At 34.0% G+C, this 23,935-nt stretch overlaps 2 protein-coding genes and 3 long non-coding RNA genes across 6 annotated transcripts; all 5 read left to right on the top strand.

The window, feature by feature from the left end:
* Positions 1-395: 395 nt before the first annotated feature.
* Positions 396-2,284, top strand: LOC129568198 (uncharacterized). Its single transcript, XM_055445842.1, has 2 exons — positions 396-483; positions 714-2,284. Exon 2 carries the CDS (start codon positions 725-727, stop codon positions 1,403-1,405), a length of 681 nt encoding a protein of 226 aa, XP_055301817.1. The 5' UTR covers positions 396-483; positions 714-724; the 3' UTR covers positions 1,406-2,284.
* Positions 2,285-8,015: 5,731 nt separating this feature from the next.
* LOC129568202 (uncharacterized) lies at positions 8,016-10,569 on the top strand. The gene is made up of 3 exons (XR_008687919.1): positions 8,016-8,157; positions 8,319-9,849; positions 10,131-10,569. It is a non-coding gene; the product is annotated as an uncharacterized LOC129568202 (long non-coding RNA).
* Positions 10,570-11,417: 848 nt separating this feature from the next.
* Positions 11,418-12,460, top strand: LOC129568203 (uncharacterized). The gene is made up of 2 exons (XR_008687920.1): positions 11,418-11,550; positions 11,879-12,460. It is a non-coding gene; the product is annotated as an uncharacterized LOC129568203 (long non-coding RNA).
* A 1,758-nt stretch (positions 12,461-14,218) lies between these two features.
* Positions 14,219-15,116, top strand: LOC129568201 (uncharacterized). The gene is made up of 2 exons (XR_008687918.1): positions 14,219-14,368; positions 14,618-15,116. It is a non-coding gene; the product is annotated as an uncharacterized LOC129568201 (long non-coding RNA).
* Positions 15,117-22,094: 6,978 nt separating this feature from the next.
* Positions 22,095-23,929, top strand: LOC129568196 (uncharacterized). 2 transcript variants are annotated; one of them, XM_055445840.1, is made up of 6 exons: positions 22,096-22,285; positions 22,415-22,531; positions 22,597-22,757; positions 22,863-23,093; positions 23,290-23,541; positions 23,599-23,929. In XM_055445840.1, the coding sequence occupies exons 2-6, from the start codon at positions 22,420-22,422 to the stop codon at positions 23,659-23,661; spliced, it is 819 nt and encodes a 272-aa protein (XP_055301815.1). In that variant the 5' UTR covers positions 22,096-22,285; positions 22,415-22,419; the 3' UTR covers positions 23,662-23,929. The 2 variants fall into 2 exon arrangements, with proteins under 2 accessions (XP_055301816.1, XP_055301815.1); XM_055445841.1 differs by having other exon boundaries at positions 22,095-22,531.
* Positions 23,930-23,935: the final 6 nt, after the last annotated feature.

Genomic DNA, 23,935 nt, shown 5'->3' on the forward strand with positions numbered 1-23,935 from the left:
GTGGAATTAATTAAAGTGAAATTAAATTAAACCAATTACAATAATTTCATGAATTGTTTGAGATCACAAGAAAAAAAAATCCCCGTGATGATCTCATCACCGAAGTCATTTCGGATAAGAGAAACAAAAAGTGCAATAAATCGACGAATAAATTACGCCATATATTTTTCAAACCTCGTTTTTCTATTGCTTACGGCTTATTCCAAACTCAAAAGAACCGGTTTTTTTCACCGCAAACGATCACTTTCGATCATTCGACTGCAATCATGCAATCACATGCAATCCAAATGAAAACATTTAGTTTTAAAATTATGCTAATTTTATTTTCTTCTTTGTTTTTTTTTTCTTTTCTGAATAGAGTTATTTAGCAAATATTTACGAAATATTTTATAGGGAGATCTAGAGCATATATAAATACATCGAATCATCTCGCAGAATCAGTGGCATTTTCTATAAGTTTCATTTTTATTCACCGTTTGCAAGGTATGTGAATTGTGATGAAATTAAGCAGATTGAAGCAACCAACTCATTTTTGCCTAGTTATATGTACTTTGACACCAGTTTTAATACGTTAAAATGTTTTAAATTGAAACTAAGTTAAATGCACATTGGACACTGTGCTTCGGACAAAAATTAGTTGATTGATCTATTCAAAGTACTTTATGGGCTGAAAAATGTCTCAGTAAAAAATAATTCCCTCCCAAAAATTCCAGTTCCAAGAAAAATGGGCGCAATGAGGTTTATGATAGTGATTTTGGCAGCAGTTTTTGCCGGAATCCAGGGAGCACCAGTTGAACACCTACGAGCGGTCAAATCCATTGGCGACATGTACAATGAGACTAGAAAGCTTTTGTCTCATTGTACAAAGATCCTGAAGAGCGTTTGTGACCATCACAGTCCCATGGGGTGCTACGAGAGCGTGACACAGATGCAGAATCGTTTGGCAAGAATTTCATTTAACAGTTGTGAAGAAACCACGGTTGGACGTGTAGAAATTCATCACACGCTTCACAAACTGAACATCAAAAAAGTATTAAATGAAATAAAAAGGCTGGACGTCAATTCAGAAGCCACAGTCGAATCGATTACCGAAACATTTGCGTCATTGTCAAGCCATGTCACCAAGGCCATTGGCACATTGGATCAAGTATCATCCAAATGTTCTGAAATTCTATTGCCACCAAACGATACCAGCACACTGAACAACATTTGGATCGTTATGTTAGTGGTTGTGATCTTTTTAGTAGCTCTTAAAGATTGTTATATGCTCATTTCGGCGGCCTACACCATTTGGCGTGATGAAAACACAAACACTGATTGCGACCCAGATGCACTTGACAGCGAATTGGTTGAAATCAATCTGAGCGAACCAATTGGCCATACCCAAACGGAACCAACAGGCTGATACCGTCCAGAAAAACCGGCGGTTAAAAATGGCACACAAACGTCTTCAGGGAATGGACTCCTTGTACCTAAGATCGGAGGAAATTCCGGTTCGGCTTTTCAAAGAGCATCTTCGGCTGAAGATTGCTTAAATTTGTTTATATCCATCAAGAAATCGCATCCGAGATGGATGAACTTCTCGATTTGGGTTTTTGTTTATGCAAAGAAGAAAAAAAAACAAAACGGAAAAAGATAGAAAGCAAAACAAACATAAAAAAAACACTTCGAAAATGAAAACAAAACACAATTTCGCAAAATTTGCAATAGTTACTACATAGTCAATTTCCCTTCCCTGGAGTTCCATACAATATGCGATACTCAACTACAGGAAGTTGGCTGGTGGACATTAAAATGAATTACCACAACAGATCCATTTTATGCATTCGAAGTCTCTCTTTGATCCGTTTTAACTCAGTTTCTACTGAGTGGAGTTATGGTGGGAAATGAGTTAACCATCGAAATCAACATGTAAACCGTTTGCTAACTTGTTTGCTAACACGCACTCTATTCTATCGACAGTCAATGTGTAACTCCCCAAGTATTTTCAATTCATTTTATTGGAAGCCCTTAGAACTCCATCAAAAAATTAAACATTCACTTTTGGCATGACACTTTGAAAAAAAATTATATTGTGCATACTTATTTAGATCATAAGTCAATTGAGATTAGAATCAAGTTAAGAAACTTTGTGAAGTTTTCATCGAATCAAAGATTTTTTTAACCAATTTAAATTGTAAATTGAAGATTTGTTTTGATGAAATAAGTTAACATCTACCAGGAATTAAGAGACTGAACAATTGTATTCTAATTCCAACGAATAAAAACACAAAATATGAACCAATGTCCCCTCATTTCCATCATTCCAATGGAATGTAACTTACACCGTTCGCTCATGCAGTAAGTCTGCTGCAGCTGAATAGCTTCGTTTACGTTTAAACGATTTATCACATTTTTCCATTGTTATCAGCAATGAAACACAATTGTGCGGGCTTGTTCGAATTACTCACCGAGCCAATAGGAACACGGGACAGGCAAGTTAATTACCGTACTGATAATGGTATATCACTGAATATTGTGCGAACCAATCAAAATGCCTGGAAGTATATCATTGACAGTACATAAAACACAATGGAATATTTCTAGTACAGTGAAACCTCCCAATAGTGGAACCTCTATTTAAGAGAAACCTCGAGTTAGTGGAAACAATTTTTGGCCGGAGCGAGTCCACTATTTGGAGGTTTTACTGTATCGTTTTGTTCTTCAATCCGATATCATATCGAGAAAATTCACAACATTTCAAATGAAAATACCAAAATTTTCGAATCATGTTTATTTATATGAACATTTAACTTTCTTATGAATTATATCAACAGTTGAACACTAATTAAAATTGTACCTTTTCAGAAAATAGTATCCATTATCATGAAATACTATTTAAAAGCACGATCTTCAAAAAATAAATAAATTCAATTGACAAAAATCATACCTATACCATACTAGTCAACTTCAAACGTTATTTTGACTGGTTGAAAAAAAAAATGGTCACTCATTTTCATAAAATTTTCATTTTAAATAGACTGACATGGTTACAATGGTTGAACGAAGTGTTGGATTGGTATCAAACAAAACATGATTGTAATTTCCATCTGTTCAGTTGAAATTCGTGATATTTTATATTCTTTGTCTTCAATTTCTTCTCATTCTTCTATTTCATTCAAATGATCAAGCTCTTTTAAATTATTCCTTTCCAGATAAAGCTCTAAATACCGACTTGGCGGTTAAGTAGTATTCGTTAAGTAGTTGTGTGAAATATTAAGCACTTGCAGATAGCTTTGATATTTTATGTTGAACGTTGAAAGGTTTATATTCGCCGAGCTTAAGTAGCGTGAGTTCTTTTGATTTTTGAATGTTTCAGCGTTTAATTCTTCTAAAATATTACCAATGTCCGCGAAAGCGATGTGAAATTGACTTTATTCAAATGAGGGTAAGAATTATCAAGCGTTATCAAATTTTTTCTAACGATTCGAATGGATACACATCTTCGGATGAATATCTTCGATATATAGCTTTGGATGTGTTTTTGATTGAAGATGAATGGCGCGAATTGTGCTTGAATGATTTGAATCGTTTATTTTAACTAAATATTCAAAACTCGGTTCTTTTGATGATGATTGATTGAAATTTAGTTGTCGAAATGGAAGACTTTCAAAGAGTAGAACCTTGGAGTCTAAATCTCCGAATAACAGTCCAGTGCGTCACTCACAAATCTTGTAATTCGGTAAAGTTGCTAAACGTTGAACCATTCAAAATCCCAACAAAATTTTCCGATGATTCAAACTGACTATTTCTATGCTGTTTGGTATTGTTTTGCCTCCATGTGACGATTTCTATTTCGCATCTGGTTTTTTCCTACATTAAATTCTTTCAGATATTCAAAAGTGCTTAAAATCGAAATGTTTTCCAGGTTTTTCAAGTGATTCATACAAATTTCAATTCATTTAAGTTTCGTCGATGTTTTTAGTCAAAACGGGTTAAATGTGATACGTAAGCTTAACACTAGTTCTAATTGTATGAGTAGACGAAATGCTCTGAAATGAGGTGTTTTGGTTTTTCCAGATTCTTCGATTTTAGCGAATCTTTAGCATCATTCTGATTATTAGTTAATTTCTACGAAAATTTAAATATTGGATGGAATTATAAACAAACATATTGAACCGATAAATGAAGAAGATAAATAGAGCTCACTCTATTCTCTTTCATCTCTTTTATCCGCTCTCGCTGTCTTACAATCGTCTTCAGTTTCTCTCCACTCAACTTACGGCTCGCGAATAAATCGTTGGATAATTCATTGAAACTATCACAAAAAAAACTGTTTTCTTCACAAATGTCTTTTTCGAAAGATCGAGATTTGTTTTTGAGAAAATCTCTCCGTTTGACGCATAAAACGAAGAGTGTACGGAATTGAAAAAAAACTCTTTTGGAAAGTAGGATTCGATGACGAACTTCTTGTTCTTCTATGATTTATCAAAACAAAACATAGTTTTGATCGCCACACGTTGATGTTCGTACGGTTCAGATAGCAAATGAATGGGCCCATTAATATGATAATGTGTTGGCCAATTCCATCGATGCGCCCACCACATGTGTGAAGAACAGCTGAGACAAACATATTACTCTTTGTGCGGGTATCCGCCGTGCTACATATTATGCATAATATCAAATGGTCTCGACGGTTCTTCACACCATTGATTGTTTACCATTCGCTTTGTCTGATTAAGATACCGAAATATACGTTCAGAGTTTCTCCGCATCTGGATTAACAAAATACGTCATCGCGAATTAAAATCGAATATTTTTAGAAGCCGCAAATAATTTATTGAATGGAGTTGCGTTGATACACGTAGAAACGTATACTTGTTATCGGTAGCGGCTTTTAATTATTTTTAGTATGAGACTAAAAAAACTGTTTACTGCGTTATCTGAATTACCTTTCATCAAATTAATAAATACTCAACGACGTGAATTCATATTTAATACCAACACTCAAATCACTCTACTATGCGTTAGTTCAATCGGTTTTTGGTGTCATGTCGTATGTCTCCTGCTCAACAAAGGCCAAATTCAAAGTATTCTCATCCGGTTTTCCATGTTCGCTTTGAGAGCATATCAAAATGCTGGAAACAACTACACAATTTCGGGCTGTGACCAATGACTGTCAAGGCTTGAAATGCAATCACTACAAAGACGACGTGTCAACGCATCATTCTTCTATGATTTTATCATTGACATCATTCACTGTCCACACATTATTGACTTATTGTTTAAATTGCTACCTTCATAACCAAAAAGTAATTAATTAAACAGAATCATCCTTATTTACACTATTCATTTTATATCAAATATGGAAATTGAATAAAAGCACCTAATTTATACTTAATAAAAATTGAATGAAAAGAATGTATCACTGAATTGGAAATGATTTGACCGCTGCGCTTCAGTGATTGCAGTCTCATGAACAATTTGATTTAATAACAGACTTAAGCCTACTTTAAAGTTCGTAAAATGTTCAAGGGAGGTTTGCATTCAAAAAAAACTTGAATCCATTTATAGTGCATCGGTTATTTTTATTAGGGCGATGTGATATGTACGTTATATCAAGAGGAGATTTAGGAACGATATGAAGAATTTTTTTTGATTTTTCAATTTTTCCTGCATGGCCAACTGTAAACTAAGCTTTAAAGTTTTTGCACACTGATATTCAGCAAAAAATCCCCTTAATCCATTAGAAGAAATTAAATTGTGCCAATTTTTGGTTGGATGCAAAAACTCAGTTTCGTCACTTCATAAACAGCAATGGATTTGACATTTAGAGTATAAATTGGTTCCGAGCGCCCAACAAGTGTTTTTTTCTCAGAACTTTACCAAACTTTAAACTAGACTTTGTTTATCATTTTGTTATCGTTTTTTCAATTATGGCTGTAAATAAGACGTGCTAATTACTTTTGAAGAACAAGACCACTAAGATTCAGCACCGATGTTCATTATAAAAGGAATAAACAATGATTGATGACATTCAGTTGATTTGGTGAAATCGTAAGTGATCGATGTATTGCACAATTTTCGATTTTATCAGTTTTAAGTTTTTTGGAATAGTTAAGTGTTTTGGTTTTGTGCTGACTTTTATTTGTTACATGAGATCATTTTCTCTCAAAAGTGTTTATTTTACTGTTTTTTCCATTTAACATAATGTATATTTTACTAGGGGGATTTAACTACGTGAAAACTTGTAAAAAAATGATATAAACGCGCACGAAATTGTTACATTCACCAGAGAACTTGCATGATTCCACTCAGTTGACAAGTTCCGTATAAAAACAACATGCGCGAACGCGCGCGAGTTCGTGTGCAAACTTGTAGCTGGACGACGCGCACACATCAGTCGTTCCATTTATTATATCTGGATTAACTTTTTCTTCAACACTTTCTCCAGCTCTTTAAAAATATTTCCTTTGTCCATTTTATAATTATATAAATCTTTGAACTTTTGGAAAGGATGTGAAAAATCTTTATACACGTAAACAACCGATTTTTAGCTTGAAACGCGTTTTAATTGTCAAATAACAACTTGAAAAACGCGCAAAACCATAAACAAACTTGTGTAAACTTGTGACCGTGCGCGTCAGTACGTACAAGGAACGCGTCGAACTCCCGCGAATCAAGCAAACTGGCAAAAAACATGCTGAACTCGTAAGAGTTAAATTCCCCTAGATATTTTATCAACAGTTTAGTTTTCTGAACCCAACATATTCAGAAGGAAATTAACATTAAATTTCATTTGAAGTGTGTTCTCCTGCGTAAATCGTTTTTATTTTCAATATTATTTCCAGAAACAAAGCGAAAATGAAAGTGTTTATTGTCTTCTTCCTATTTGCTGCCGTTGCTGTCGCATTTTCATCCGGCGAGAATGAGCCCAAACAAAAGATGGAATTGCAAACAGATCTGAAGAAAGAACAGAATACTCTTCCCGAAGTTGACGGCAATCCAAAAGGAGACAACGACGGAAATGAAGCTAAACGAGCCAAAAGATTTTTTTTCGGCCTACCTTGGTCGTATTATTAACAATTATTATAATTCCTACCCATACTATCCACCTTTCATAACCAGAACCAGAATTTATTACTTTTAATTGCTAGTGTGAAGAGTCACACTGCAATGAGAAAAGAAATGAAAACACATGAAAATAATCAATAAGCGTAACAAAATACCAGAGAAAGAACGAGAAAATAACGAATATCCAACACAAAAATATGTTATAATTTATACAAAATATTTTTTCTTGAACGAAAGTAGGAGAGTGACCAGCATATTCTAGTACATTAATGTAAACTTGACTGATTTATTTGGACGAATAAAACCGGTTTGAAAGCAACGTTATTGCGATCAAGATCAAGGTTTAATGATAACTATGAAATACTCTTGTTCCAATTCTGTCTCCCCAATTCAATTTACCTTGAAAAAAATATTCGTCTAAGCCCTGCAAATCTGATGGCTTGATTTAGATGACAATGGTTTGCACTGAATCACAAAATACTTCGAATCTTGAGACACATTACAGGGTTTGCGATCACATAAACAAACTGTTCAATTAATAACAAACATCATTCTAATCTTCGAGTTTTTACGCACGTTCAGCATAAGAAACCCTCTTCTATTTTTTCCATAAAAAAATTTAAATGACATAAATTGTGAACATTTTTGGTCAGTATGTCAAAAAAAAACAACGTTTAGTTTCGTCATTGACTGTCGTTGTTTTGGTTGCATGGATGTAAACAACAATTGAACTTCGTTTCTAAGCTTCGCATTTTTGTTCATGATAAACTAAAAATAAACCATAATTTTGGTTTAATCACACTGTGAATTCTACTGACTTTGTTGTGTTTTACGTATTCTGAAATATTATTATTTCATTTAATCTGAAACACTAGCGCTGTAAACTTAAAAAAGAAACAAACACGAAAAATATTGCATTTTTGTCAACATTTCGTCATTGTATTTTGGACTGTGGCTTTTTTCGGTTGCGGTTTCAAACAAGACGTGGCAATAACTTTCAGAAAACAAGACCACTGAGATTCAGCCACGATGCACCATATATAAGGGAGATCCTATGATTCTAGAAATTCAGTTTATTTTCTGAAGCCGTCAATGTAAGTCTCTGTAAGATTTTCGATTTTCATTTACATTTTTTTATCATTTTTGTGAATCCTTAAGGATGTTGAATTTTCGGTCCAGTTTCGTTGATATTTAACCTTTTTTTTCCTTTTGAAAGTGCTTATTTCACAATTTGTGCTTATCAAAATTTATCATTTAATTTCCAGACTCAAAGCGCAAAATGAAAGTGTTTGTTGTGTTCGTCTTATTTGCTGCCGTCGCAGTCGCATTTCCAACCGGTGAGCCTGAACCGGAGGCACAGACGAAAATGCAGACTGAATTGAAGAAAGAAGAACAAAACACTCTTGCTGAAGTCGAGGGCAACCCAAAAGGAGACAACAAGGGCATCGAAGCTGAACGTGCGAAAAGATTCATTTTCTTCGGTGTACCTTGGCCAATTGCTTATTCTTATCCAGTCTATGCACCTGTTGTAACCAGAACAAAAGTTGTTTCCGTTCTTGTTTAATTGCTTTACGATGATCAATACCTTTTCTCGTACACCAATCACAACTAAATGAATACACATAATCAGTAATACTCAATGAAGCAGCGGACTTGTCGGCATACTCGTGGATTCAGCATTTCACTTGCTTTGGCGATTCGTGAGTTGCCGAAGCAACTGTTTAACGTGAAAACCTATATTCGGTACATCGAAGTTGGCCGAGGTATGATTTCGTTTGCGCTTAGCGCGTAAGCAATTCACTTGCGATATATAGTATATAGGAATTCACGTTATATCGCAAGTGAATTGCTTACGCGACGCTGTACCGAATATAGGTTTTCACGTTAAATATCGAGTGCACTGCATATATGATGCTTCAGCAACTCACGAATCGCCAAAGCAAGTGAAATGCTAAATCCACGAGTGTGCCGACAAGTCCGCTGCTTCATTGAGTAATAAAGAGAAATAACGAGAAAATGATGAATATCTAGTAATAGACATTGTACTATTCAAAATATTATCTAAAAAATAAATGTTTCATTTTAACCAGTTTTTTTTTCATAAAAAATGTGAAAATTTCAATTTAGAAACGATAGTTTTCAATACTTTGCATATCTCACGGTTCATAAATCAACTTAACATTAACCGATTCAAATTTGTTGGACGAATAAAACCAGTTTCATAGCAACGTTATCCAAGATGAAGATTTGATCTCAACTATGGAACAATGATAGATCTCATATTTTAAATTTGTAACTGAATTCAATTTGAACTTAAATTTTTGTAATTCTATCCGTTTGAACGTTGCAAATCCAATGACTCAATTACGATAACTATAGTGACAATGACCCGTAATTGATATGGCGATATTTGCCAAAAAAAAAAAACTACGTTTAGTTTCGTCATGGACTGTTGTTGTTTTTGTTGCATCGATGTAAACAACAATTGAACTTCGTTTCTTAGCTTCGCGTTTTAATTCACAATAAACTAAAAATAGAACATATTTTTGGAATAATTTTTTCTTTAATTTGCGTAATATTTATAAAATAAAGAGAAGAAAAAGAATGCATTTTTCGTTTGCATTTTTGTAAACATTGTTGTCATCTCATATTCAGATGTGGCTTTTTTCAACTATTGTAGCAAACAAGGTGTGACGTGATAGTAGCTTTTAGAAAACAAAACCACTGGCTCTAGCACCTTATATAAGGGAGGACCTTTAATTGTCAACATTCATTTGATTTGCTGAAATCGTCAACGTAAGTGATCAATTTTCGATTTTCATTTAAAATTCTCTATTCATTTTTTTAACGAGATTAGAATTACGGATTATTTTTTTCAAAAAGTGCTAATGTTATCATTTGTGCCATTTGAAAAAAATCTTTTATTCTAAACTATTTTGTATTAACAATTTATTCTGAGTTTAGAACATTCAGCAGAAAAACCACATTTAGGTTTTGTTCAAAGTGTTTTCTTCAGAAACTTCAACTCTTATATTTTATTCCAATGTAGTTGACAAAAATTATCATTTAATTTCCAGACTCAAAGCGCAAAATGAAAGTGTTTGTTGTGTTCCTCTTATTTGCTGCCGTCGCAGTCGCATTTCCAACCGGCGAGCCTGATTCGGAGCCACAGACAAAAATGCAAACTGAAATGAAGAAAGAAGAAAAAAATACTCTTTCTGAAGTCGAGGGCAACCCAAAAGGTGACAGTGCCGAAGAAAGCGAAGCTGAACGTGCGAAAAGATTCATTTTTGTCCGTGCACCATGGCCAATTGTATATTCTTATCCAGTCTATGCACCTGTTGTAACCAGAACCAAAGTTGTTTCGGTTCTCGTTTAATTGCCTTTATGATGATCAAAGCCTTTTTCATGCATAAATCAAAAGTAAATGAATACAAATAATAATAATCCATAGTTAAGCGTATCAAAATAGACGGGAAAATCGAGAAAATAACGAATAAAAATCAAAAAATTATGTTACATGACAGAATATTGTATAAAAAATAAATTTTCTGGTTCAAAAAAACGTTTTCGATTGTAAAGTTTGGGAGCTTCGAATCTCATTCGGTCGATAGATGTAGGCTTGACCGATTCAAATTTTGTTCAACGAATAAAACCGGTTTCATAGAAACGTTATCGAGACCAAGATCAAGGTTTGATCTCAACTATGGAATATTAATAGTTCTCATGCTACTATATTTGATTCTGTCTCCAAATTCAAATTGACTTAAATCTTAAGAAGGAAAAAAACATTTTAATTCCAACGTTGTAAATCCAATGGCTCAATTACGATGTCAATAGTGACGATGACCCGCAATTGATATGACGATACTTGTTCTCTCTACCTTGTTATTATTCTTGTTTTGCCCCTTTTCGCATTGAATCATAAAATGTTTTGGATTTTGCGACGCCTTAGAGAGAGGTCGCATTAACAAATTGATTAATCAACGAGTATCATTTTAAAAATTCAGGTTTTTTTTTTACATGCGTTTGTTGTTGTTTGTGTTTAATAGTTGGAAAGCTTCTTAGCATCGTTCTTCAGTTCTAAGCAGAGAAGCGATAAAAAAGTTCAACTTAAAAATAGATTACATTAATTTTGGCTTAATGGCATCTTTTGTTTACGTAACGCTCTAATGATCGCCAATCTTATAATGGGAAAACAGACGAGATGAAAAAAAATCATGCACTTTTGCTCATATGTACGTCATTAGCTTGTTTTCTGTTTCCACTCTTTGGGTTTTTTATTCCATTTGCGGTGGAATGGACTTTTAGCAAATATCTTATCGATTCAGCGAGATGAATTCAACGTATATATAGGAGGACTTCGAAACTTTCAGCCATCAGTCGATTGGCTTAGTTCACAATAAACACAAGTAGCTGGACTACAAGTTGATCAGTGTTCATTTACAAATATTCTCGTTAAGAATTTTTTATTTTTTCATCCAAAGTTTGTTATTTGTAAGTTTCACCTTTTATTTTTGCATTTTGTTCGTTTTTATTTGGTTTATTAAATTTCTGATGAAATTTAAGAGTGGAAAAATATGTTTGATTCAATAATTTCTGTTGAATTTTGGAGGAAAAAAAATTGTTCGTCGTTTGAAAAGTGTTTTTCTTTGTTTTGTTTAATGAATCGTTTTCATTTTGGTATTTTCAAAATTTGAAAGTTTTCTTTTTGCTTCAATTCAAGAACTTTAAAGTAGAAATTGTTAGTTGTTCATCAAAAATGTGTTATTTTTATTACCTTATGATCATTTCCCTGAATGTGTATTTATCTTTTATTTTCCAGAACCATAAGTCAAAAATGAAAGTGTTCGCTGTTTTCGTTTTGTTCATTGCTGTAGCTGCCGCTTTTCCATCAGCTGAAAGCCAAGCAGAAATAAAACCAGAATTGCAACCAGAACAACAAGAGCAACAAAACACTCTTTCCGCAGTCGAAGGCAATCCAAAAGGGGACAATGTCGAAGAAAGCGAAGCTGAGCGCGCCAAGCGCCATTTGTTCCTCTCAAAATTCTTCTATCCATTTCCAGTGGCATACACCAGCGTTGTTGCCTCGCCAGTTGTTTATGCCCAGCCTGTTGTAACTAAAACTGTTACGCGAACTGTTGCTGCTCCAGTTGTAACCAAAACTTATACAGCCCCAGCCGCTGTAGAGACCACATATGTAGCTCCAGTAGCAACTTCAGCAGTGGTGTCAAAATCATATGCAGTTGCGCCAGCCGCGGTCAGAGTAAGTGCTCCATTCGTTGATGTTTCTGTTGGCCGATAAAAAATCCGTCTTCGTGCCGTAATTTTAATCTATACTATCTTAGATTCTAGTGTGCAATATGTTCAACCATAAGAATAAATAAAATGATTTTTTTTTTTAAAAGAAGAACATGATCTCTTTCATTTCTGAACTTTTGAATGAATTTCTTGATATTCGAATTTTATTCTGACATTTAAAGCGTCTCTATCGTAAATTCAATCCAAAAAAACATAGGCATGACCTTTTCAAATTGTTTGAAAATGAAATTGAAATGCTTGCTCGACTTAAGTTCCATTAATGAAATGTTCATGAATATGACCTTGATCTTGAACCAAGGTGGAATTATTCAACGAAAATAATTCTTGACTTAATCCCAAAAGGCAAAATGTAAGGCAAGCCTTTCGATTGAATATATTATAGACTATCTCGGTGTCTTTAGGTGGGAGGTGAACAGAAACGCCAATACAATTTCCAATGTGTCCAAAACGCATGAATACGGCATCGCATAAGGCAGTTATCGCATAAATATCGCGCGATAATTTTCTGTTTGCGTTGCCGCAGTATACGATATTTCAATGGCCGTCATCTTGTGACGCTCGCTTGCGTCCGCTTCGTTATATGTGTAAAGCAATTCGAACGTGCGTCGTAAGACGGCTATTGAAATATCGTATACTGCGGCAACGCAAGCAGAAAATTATCGCGCGATATTTATGCGATAACTGCCTTATGCGATGCCGTATTTATGCGTTTTGGACACATTGACAATTTCTATCGATTTGGAGAAAAATGGGCAGCAACTTAATTTGTTACATCGTGGCAATTTCAATAGTTAAAATAAATACCCGTGTGTATTAACAAGATCGCTTAATAAACGAAGAAAAACGACACGCAGCACTCTAGGCGAGAGACACTCAAAACAGTCACCGTACATATATTGAGCGGGCACTATCGATGCGTTCATTTTTGTGAGTGCGATTGTGTAAACGACAATGTTCGTGTTCAATATGTGTACGATGACAGCTTCGAGCATTCTACGCGTAGAGGCGTCTCGGCGTCTTACGTCAAATCTTTCCCCATGTATTTGTATACGCAGAAAGCGACCTTGGCATTAATGACAATGAGCTATTATTTCGATTTGGTAGTTCGAACGCCGTTCAATTTGAACGATAATATTAGCGCCATTTATTATATTATTCGCAATATAAATTCATCAATCTTCGTTTGAGCGACTATAATAATTTAACGGGCTATGAAAAAATATGCTAATGTGGTTAAAAATGGTTGATGTAAAAAGATTTGAAATATCCAACAAATTCAGATTCATTAATTCAAACTAGAAAATTCGCCATCGATTCCAATTGATTCCCAGAAAAGAATAAACCGAAAAGAGTAAAGGGAGATTGTCATGAGAAATGTCTTGAGAACGTTGCAAATCTGACCATTGCCCCAAAGGAAGTTATTGTTGTGCCCTTTTTGCATTCAATGATTCAGCAAAATTAAGCACCATGCATCGTAGGTTGTGGTCACATGAACAATTCAAAAGATTAAAGAGCATCAGTCATTCCGGTTTTTACGTCCGTTAATTGTTGTTTTTGTTGATTGTAAAGAATTGGAAAGTTCCTTGCTTCCATTTTTTTCTTCGAAACATCGATTCTTTATGCCTTCTTAATTCCCATCGTATCAAAAATAGACTTCGTCTCAATTTAGCTGAATAAAATTTATTTGTTTACTTAGTGATACCAAAATTGAATGGCTTAACTAGCGATTAAAACAGAGATATTGTGCTGTCAACATGTTATCGTCTTATTTGCATATTTTCGGTTGTGGTGATGGGTTTTTTTTCTTTTGCATACGTAGTGGAATTTGTGCAATGGACTTTAGCAGTATGTATCATTGAGCTAGAGCTGTATATAAAAGTAACTTAGAACTTTTGACAATCAGTTAATTCAAAGACATCACACAATACAGATATTAGACTTGACTCTAGTGATATATCACGTGCGTTTCAATTTTATCATCAAACATTAATTTGTGAGTTTCACCGATTCTTTTTCTCAGTTTTTGTTCAACATTATTGGTTTTTATCTTTGTTTCTTTCGAAATTTGGCGAAAAAAGTGTTTTTCCAGCATTTGGATAATTTTTTAGGCAAATCAAAGTTTGTCAAAAAAAAAGAAAGAAAAAAACATTTTATTTTTTGACATTTTATTTAAAAGACTGATAAAATCAATTTCTTTCAACTTAAATCTAAAATTTACAACATTTTCTCCACTCATTTGCAGAATTTTCAAAATGAAAATATTATATTTGTTTGTCATATTTGTGGCCGTTGCTGTTGCTTTCCCGTCAGGTGAAAGTGAACCAAAAACACAGCCAGAATTGCAACTCGAACAACAAACAGAAGAAAAAAATTCACTTCACTCAGTTGAAGCGAATCCACCGAGTGACAAAACAGAGAACGAAGTAAATCGGAATAAACGATTCATCTTCCCGTTTATATTCGCCAGTGTTGTTGTCGACCCAGTTGTTTATGAGCCAGTTGTTTATGAAGTAGAAGAAGCTGTTCCGGTTGAAACAAGGACCGTAGTCAAAACAGTGAAATCAGCTCCAGTTGCAACCAAATCCAATTCAGTTGTCAAAACAAAAGTCAGTGCACCGTTTGTTGACGTTGATGTCGATGTTTAGGTGCAGATCGGCATTTTATTCCAGTTAATTAGTTGTAACAAGCAGATATTCACCAATAAATTAAGAAATAAATAAAAGTATTACCAATTTGAATAATTTTTGAGCGTCTTTTTTTGGCTGAATTTCCATTTCTATATCTTTTTATCGCAATCTTGATTTAAATCACCGAATGCCTTCTGCAATGAATCTTTATAATTCAAAACATCTCTTGTAAGACATCTGCGATGATTTATTTCTTCAATAATTTAAGCTATTCACGGTTGACAAATTATAAGCTTGACCGTCGCAATTTGCTGAAAAAATAAGACAATTTTTGCTGTGCTGATGGAGTAGAGTCGGAAATGCGCGAATATTCTCGATCCAAAAATAGCACGAATTGTTTACTCTAGTCCTATTAATGGCATTGTCTGGTCTGCGTCGGAAATATGAAATACGTCATCAAATTTAATATTCTTAGAGAGCGAAACCTGTTTACAGCGCAACATACTCGGGGCACACTAAAGTGTAAACGGCAAAAAATCTAATTGAAAAAATGTACTGAAGGAATAATCGAATTTCTGATACCATTAGCTGTCATCAATGTACATACCGAAGTAAATACAAAAGAAATGTATTCATGCAATTCATTTTGAATATCAATAAAATTTGGCATAAGATTGTATTGCACAAAACTATAATGAAGCAAACAGAGCCAGTGTGCAACAGAATATATGTTATATGCAAGAAAAAGCTATCAAACTTAACCTGGTTATCAAGTTCTCCCTTCATTAAATTGAATGGGTCATTTCCTTTTCGAGTTGTTCTTGTGGCCTCAACTGTTGTTGACATACGGTTAGTGCAAAAGCATTTATTGTCATACCTAACGCGAGCGCCGTCTGTTCGTTTGAACATGAAAACAAACAAACTGAACAGGAAAACAGTTAAATGGATAATAAAATAGATAATAAAATTCCAAATTGGATAATAAAATAGATTGAAGTCTGTATTTGAACCAAAGTCGAAACTTTCTACAAAATTTTGAACTATTTTTTGATCGACATAATACCTGTACCAAGATAGCAATGAGCACAGAATGCTTTTGATTTTAAAAAAGGCTAAATTATTACCGTTCATCTTTCTGCTTCATTATTTCTATCAAACAATATTTTGTGAGTTTCAGAGATTCTTTTTCTCAGTTTTTATTCAGCATTAATTGTTTTTCAACTTTATTCTATCCAAATTTGAAAATTGTTTTTCGTGAAAAAAAAAATTGTATTGAACGAATGATCGTATTTCTGACACCATTAGCTGACTGTTAGTTCAGTTCTGAAAAGCAAATAAAGAGTTTTCTCCAGGCAATCATCAAAAATATATTACAAAAAACCAATCTCATATACGATTGATACAGAATAAACTACTGAACAAATTTGATAACACTTTTGCGTCATAAATTTCGGTGATAGCATATCCTGCTGATAGCTCACTATCATCATTGATTGATAAGTTGAATCATGCGAACACATCATTGCTTTGAAATCATACATTGTAATATTCGGCGAAAGCTACTGAAAAAATATTCATAGTTATTTAGTGCGTGAGACGCATGGTCATGGTCATTCATTTAGTGAGTGAGACGCACGCGGATGAGACGAAACAAAGCGAAAGAGAAGCGGGGCAACTCCATACGAACGAACGATATAGCGCGCATACATTTCGTCACTCCGTCGTTAGAATACGGACACAAACACAAACACATAGTACCCATTGACTCTATGTTCTAGTTGCGCGCTTCCCTTTCGCTTTGCTTCATCTCATCCGCATGCGTCTCACTCACTAAATGAGTGACCATGACCATGCGTCTCACGCACTAAATAAGTATGAATATTTTTTCAGTGGCATTCACCGAATATTACAATGTATGCTTTGAATTATATAAATCGAAAAGCTTCATTTATTCACTACTCAAGTTATGCTTCGAATTCCGTTTGGTTACTCTGTGATAATGGTTTTGTATGTGAGTTGTCGGCATTGGTTTGAATTGCAAATGATCGTATGCATCAACATAGAATGGCAACGGCTCAATTTCATAATAAATAGGTTCAATGATGGAAATGGCGTTGGGTTTGTCAAAATTATCCTCCGGAAACGGTTGCGTTGAATTTCCATAACACTTGTTGTCGATTTCTTTGACCTTCCTTTTAGCAAAAATTTTCCAACAACTAAAAACGATGATTATAAGCACGATACTGCACAATGCCATTACGAATGAGTAGACTATAGGATATTTCACGTTATCAATAATTTGGTATCTTTGGTCACTCGGATTGCCAATGAATGTAATATTACTCCATTGAAGATTACAATGTAGTACGAATTCTATTACATACGCACGAAAAGTTATTCTTCGAAATGCCCAATGAGACAAGTTGCGGGAATGTTAAAATTGAAATGCCATTTGATTCTGTCAAAAAATTCCCTTCCAAATGCAATACTTTCAAACGTTTTGCGTTTGATATGTAAATGACAAGGCGGCGATCATGCGGATGTTGTTAAAAGATAAATTGACTATCGTTAAATTTCTCAGGTCTTTGAATGAATCCGATGTTATTCTCTCAATAACGTTATGCGATACATCAATTTCCGTCAGATTCCCTCGGCATGGAGACACACGATCCATTTTGTTGTATGATCCATTGAATTTGTCCAAATATTGAAAGTCGAAGCTGTCACAATTTAAAGGCTCTCCATTGAACGAAATGTCCAGAGCAATTAGATTGGGAAACATTTCTACTAAATTACCGTCAAGTGTTCCTAATGGACATCGATTAGTTTTCAATTCTTTCACATTTAATCGACTGATATTTCTCGATTCATCTACGAACAGCTTTGAATAACAATCGTCTTTCGAGGAATTCCCTCTGAAATAGTCACATAGTAGCTTCACTGATTCTACATTGTTGAAAAAAAAATTCGCTTCATAATCAATAATTCTCTCAACAAATACTTTGGATCCATCCAATTGGCTTTGATTTTCATACCAACGCTTTTGACCTTGACTCACCAATCCACAAATCAACGTAATATTCACTAAAATTAAAATAATTTTGATCATTTTTTGTACAAGTTTAACTAAACTTTTGTCCGAAATCACTCGTTTTGTCCATGCTTCAATAACGTTTGAACATGTTTGTTGAATGTTCGTAGAAAAAATGATAAAAAAACAATTTCCAAAGAAGTTTCGCACCTTTCGAGTAGATTTACAACAAGCTCAAGCTGATAAGTTAATCGATTATTACCTTTAAAGGTAGACAAAAACGCGGATTTAGCTAAGAGATTAATTGTGCGATAATAAGAAAAATAATCAATTAAAAAGCACAATCAATCATCAACATCATGATTATTGCAATAATTTACTGATATTTTTATGGCAATCGAAAATGATAAATAGTTTTTGCTAAAATGCAGTGTTTGTCCCTAGATAAACTGAGCATTCGGTTTGATAGCGTTTGCATTGTGATAATGACTTTTGTTATCTCTTGTTGCTATCGACCCAATTTCACAGTATATCGGCTCGATGTAAACAGTTTGCCCGTCGTTCTCCAATCGTGTTCCGATGTCTTCATTCATGTTTGATTCTATTTCACGCCGCTTTTGAGGTTCTCCTTGAGTCGCTTTAATCCTTTCTCGTTCTTTGCGTAAGAAAATCTTCCGTCGTGTAAACAAAATTGCGGCTATCCCACCAGCACCATAACTTAAAACAAATCCAGTGAATGACATAGTGAAAACTCGTTGGAAACACTTTATTCTCTGTTCGCGTTTGATTACATGGATCGCCGATGAGTTTTATACCGCTCCACTGTTGTACAAACTTTGTCGCTGATTCAAAAGTGAATCTTTTATGATAGTAGACCGTCTATCAAGACAATATTTTCTTTCTGAACATTTATATTTGATGCCCATTGCGAACACAATCGATTTGAATTTGAATAATTGTTTTTCTATTTTGTCTTCATTCCGTCAAACTTTACATATCTTCAGACAGACCAGCAAAAGAGGTGATTTCTACAAACATCACGTACGAGTTTTTCTTTCTTTGTGAATTGTAAATTTATTGCTAATCCATTTATTATTTCATTGTTGGTTCGTGCTATTATTGCCAGTGATGGTTTTTCGTTAGCCAGCATTGTCTTAGCCTTGGCTTACACCAACAACTGGTGTAAGCCAATCGTTAGCCAGCTATCTGTGTGAAATGAGTACATTCAAAGTATAATAATTTTTGATTTGCGTATTCTGATTCAAATCATACAAATTTTGAAAAAAATTAATATATTTTAATTAATTTTCAATTTAAAAGTCATTTTTATAATTTGAGTTATTTTTTTTTCAAAAACTTAATAAAAAAAAATGTCGATGTTTGGTTTCATTTGAACTCTGACCTGGTGATTTAAATGTCAGTCATAAACGTCAGTTCAGATGATTGCGTTCAGTTCTTACTGAAGTTTTTTCACTGGTCTACACATTCGTTAGCCAGTGTACACTTATGCGGCTAATTAGCCAGCTAATTGGTTCTTCACTGATTATTGCTATTGAAAGCTGTTCTATGATCATCAAATTGTTCTTGTTATTCATTGTTATCAGTAATGACTTATCACCATGAGTTTTTCTTTATACTATACAGTAGACTGCACTGGATGTCGTAATAATGTAACGAGAATTTTTTTTCTTATCGATTTGCGAATACTCTGTCGAGAATTCAGTAAGTCAATAAGCAAAATGAGATGAAGACACGCTAAAGAAGCAAAAATTTATACAGTTTTGAACTTGCCTCTCGGACATATCGCTTTCTTTAGAATTTTGTCTCAGCGGAAATTGAAAAGCGAAAAAAATAATTCAATTAAACGACAAAAACGAAACTAAAAAGCAAACATATATTCAAAATTAAAAAGTATGAAATATTGCGAAAAACCAACGAATTTCGATTAGGAATTTAAAAACCTCACACTGAGAAATCCTTTGACAAAAAAATGTTTATTATTGTTATGACTGTGGTATTATTTACGTTAGCTGGTGAAACGAATCAAGGGCAAAGTGAAGAGTTGATTGATTCAGAAAAGTTCGTTCAGAAAATAACCGATTGTTATTACATCAACAATAGCATAGACTCGGTGGGATTGATTTGCGGCAATGCCAACGAAAGCTACGTCAGAGACAGTTGTTACTCATCTCTTTTTGAAGATGAATCAAAGAACATCAGCCGCTCGAAAGTGAAATATTTAAAAACGGATGAATGTCGATCAGCGACATTTGATGCCAGTCTGGCTGAAGTGTTTCCGAACATATTTTCATTGGATATACCATCATTGGGCTATACAATTTTACCTCATGACGAATCAACAATAGCGGATAGTTTCAATTTTCCAAATCTGATCAGATTGAATGCATCTTTTAATGAAATCGGTGCAATCGGCGACATGTTCTATTACACATATTACATCAATCAAATAGATCTTTCTTACAATAAAATCCGGAGTGTTTTTGAAGAATCATTCATAATACCGGATGCCATAAAAGCTCTCAATCTGTCCCATAATTCAATTGAATCTTTGGAGGTATCGTCATTTCAAAATCTTGGCGGATTACTGATCATCGACTTAAGTGATAATTTGTTGCAGACATTTGACTTTGGTCTATTTACTCGCAACGCTCTATTAGAGATGATTCATCTGGAAAATAACCGAATAAAAACATTGATCTTTGCCATGAATTTTATGCCACTTTTTGATACGCTAACATTTTTCAGTGCAGCCGGTAATCAAATCGACAATTTTAATGAAATCATCATTCAGTGCTTGGGATTTGGAGAGCTTCACTCACTTGATTTGTCCGGGAATTCACTCAGTCATATCAACTCCAGCATGTTTAAAGGGCTAAACAATCTCAAACGATTGAACTTTAGTCATACAAATCTCACAAAATTCGATTTTAACGCATTTGAACATCCAGAGAAAATTTTACAAGTTGATTTGTCCAACAATCATCTAAATGAACTTAATCTCAGTTTGACGACGAATTTCACAAGTTTAGAACAACTTTTTTACAAGGAAATGATTTGAATGAACTGAAAAATTTGTCAAACTCCACATTTCCAATGATGAAAAGTCTTGGCATTTCGAAAAATTGGCTTTCGTGTGATTATGCAACAGAATTTGTGCATCAATGGAGCGGAATACAAGTCATCGGAGACCCGTGTGATCAAAAGATTGAAGAAAAGGAGAGTGACGAAAAAGATTATTTGATTCAATATGTAATTTTCGCTCTTGCCATTGTTTTAATACTTATTATTACCGGGATTTGGTTTATCATTCGACGGAGCAATTTATTAAAAGCTCAACAGAGCAATAAACCAACCACTCAGCAAGTTCCTGACCATATCGTTCATTGGATCGCCGAACAAATACAACGACCAAATAGCAATCAACGATCTGATACAAGTTCACAGACACCTTACGAAGCGCCACCAAACTGCGATGGAATCAATCCAGCAAGCGAGCCATCGGTGGAATATGACCGTTTGAACTTTGACCGTCTTCAGCCTATTCTTCCACATTATGACAATTTTAGAGAATTAAACCGTGGAAAAAATTTAATAGAACCTCACAATTCCCCAACGCTGCCTGCACGAAGACAGCGGTACTAACGGTTTCTTTGATAGAATTGAATCTCTGTAAGACTAAGAGGATTTTATGAAGGAACAAACAAGTAGATCATGTGTGCTAATACGCAATAATAAACTGATATAGCAATCAAGTACTTCTTTTTTTGTTCTATTTTTGCACCATTTTTTAATTATTATCTCAATTTGGTTTTGATGCGGTCAATCCCCTTTTTCAATCAGTTATAACTGTCTGCTTTCACTTGACGAAATGACGGTATAAACAAGTGAATCATTTATAAATACAAACGGCTGAAGTGTTTTACTTTGCTTTTCATGATTATCAGTGATAAGTTATCGCAGATCTCCTTCGTATTGCACGGAGACACGCACGATAAAGCTACGTTTCGTGAAAAAAAAGACTTTAGTGCTTGTCAAGATTACGAATGGACAGATGGACACATCTCAATCAATCTTTTGCCATTGGAAATAATGAAGAAATCGATTAGTTTTATTTGTGAAGAGACAAGCTCTTGGACTTAGTTCATATTATGCCATTTAGTTTCCTTCAGTTTTTGAATAATTAAAGATTTTGTCTTTATTTGGGAAATTAAATAAGTTTACTAAATTTCAAGTGAGTTGTTTTTATGTTTACTATGCACGATACTGTAATGAAGCCAACGGAGCCAGTGTGCAACAGAAGTCTTATATGCAAGAAAAACTTATCAAATTTAACCTAGTTAACAAGTTCTCCCTTCAATAGATTGAATGCGTCATTTCCTTTTCGAGTTGCTGTCAACTGCAGTTGATAATGGTCAGTTGTCCTCAGTATATTCGCTATTCAAGTGTGATTATCAAGTTCGTTTCAGTTTAAGTGAACGTACGTATAAAATAGTGAATTTATTTAATGTGTTGAGAATTTAAGTTGTACTTTGAAACTATTAGGACGTGCTACTAGCAAAATGAAGCTGCTTCTGTTTGTTGTATCAATTTTTTTCTGTTTGAAACATGCTAGTTTACAACATCAGCATCAAGAACGGAATTTAGAAGAGCAAATACACAATCTACAAGACCAAGTGAAAATACAACGGCAATTTTTAAAAGAGGTTTGATCATAATTCTAATTTTGATAATAATATTTTATAACATTTGATTATAATTATAATGAAAATATTTAAAGAGTTATCAACTTTGTTATTCCCATTAACCAGATGTATTCTAAGTTCTATCTTAACTCGTCCAAAAAATCATTTAAAAATGAGTATTTATCGGAAAGAGGAAAAAAACCATATTGGCGGTACCAGAATTTGGATAAAGAAGTGAACTCTGTGGATGAGAAGATGCCCAAAATGTATAAAACTATGAGTTTACATGTAATGGCAGATTTTAAAGAATATATACGGAGTAAACCTGATGAAGGAATCATCTGTTTTGTTCGAAATGCAAGTAGATTTATAAAGTAATTTTAATTGTGTAGATCACGGGCGGCCATTAAATATAGATAAAAAAATATGCGTTTAAAATATTTAAACATAGACAGCCCTCTCTATGCGTGTCTATGCTTAGAAAACAATTTATTATCGCAGATTTTTTTTATCTGCATTAAATGACGTCCTTAGTTCATGTTTATCATTTCAGTGTCTTCGTCAGATTTTTGAATGGAACGTTTCAAATATTGTGGCGAATGTAATGTATGTGGAACAAAAACAAAAACAAGATGCGAAACAAATGGGCCAGATGCAGTATGAATTTAATCGGGAGGACTATAACGAATGTCTTGAAATATTTGTAGAAGATTTAACCAAGATCCTGGCACCAGAAATTGCTTATCGACTAATTAGTTTGCACCGAATAATATACGGAAATCAAACAGAAATTCAAACAGCTTTGGTAAGTAGTTTAATGTGAAATACACTGCGCAGAAATCTGATCGTATCTCACTTTCAGACTTATCTGTATGGCTTTTCATCTGCAACAGATTTGCCAACGAATGTAAAAGGATCGGCGTAATGAAATAAAAAAATCAAATTAACGAATGGTTCATTTTTAAAGCTTTTGATAATAGTATATTTGGTCAATGGTCATCATCAATACAAAAATTTACTGTTGATTTTTATTATGAAGAGAATTCAATTTATTATACACCATGATCACTTGAAAAAGGCATCAAATTAATTTAATATGTACTCATAAAGTCGCGCCACGGCATTTTCGAGATGTGGCGACGCATGTTCACGTCATTCCCGAACATAGCAATCGTGCAATGTATAAGCTATATGTATGT

Source organism: Sitodiplosis mosellana, unplaced genomic scaffold, assembly GCF_009176505.1.
Source record: "Sitodiplosis mosellana isolate CC-2019 unplaced genomic scaffold, AAFC_SMos_1.0 Smas_scaffold_17, whole genome shotgun sequence".
NCBI lineage: Eukaryota > Metazoa > Arthropoda > Insecta > Diptera > Cecidomyiidae > Sitodiplosis > Sitodiplosis mosellana.

What these genes read in the sequence shown, in the direction of transcription:
- LOC129568198 (XM_055445842.1), top strand. Translation starts at nt 725, where the DNA reads ATGGGCGCAATGAGGTTTATGATAGTGATTTTGGCAGCAGTTTTTGCC.
- LOC129568196 (XM_055445841.1), top strand. Translation starts at nt 22,420, where the DNA reads ATGCGTCATTTCCTTTTCGAGTTGCTGTCAACTGCAGTTGATAATGGT. An exon ending in AACGGCAATTTTTAAAAGAG is followed by an intron (nt 22,758 to 22,862) that starts GTTTGATCATAA and finishes CCCATTAACCAG; the next exon opens with ATGTATTCTAAGTTCTATCT. An exon ending in CAGAAATTCAAACAGCTTTG is followed by an intron (nt 23,542 to 23,598) that starts GTAAGTAGTTTA and finishes TCTCACTTTCAG; the next exon opens with ACTTATCTGTATGGCTTTTC.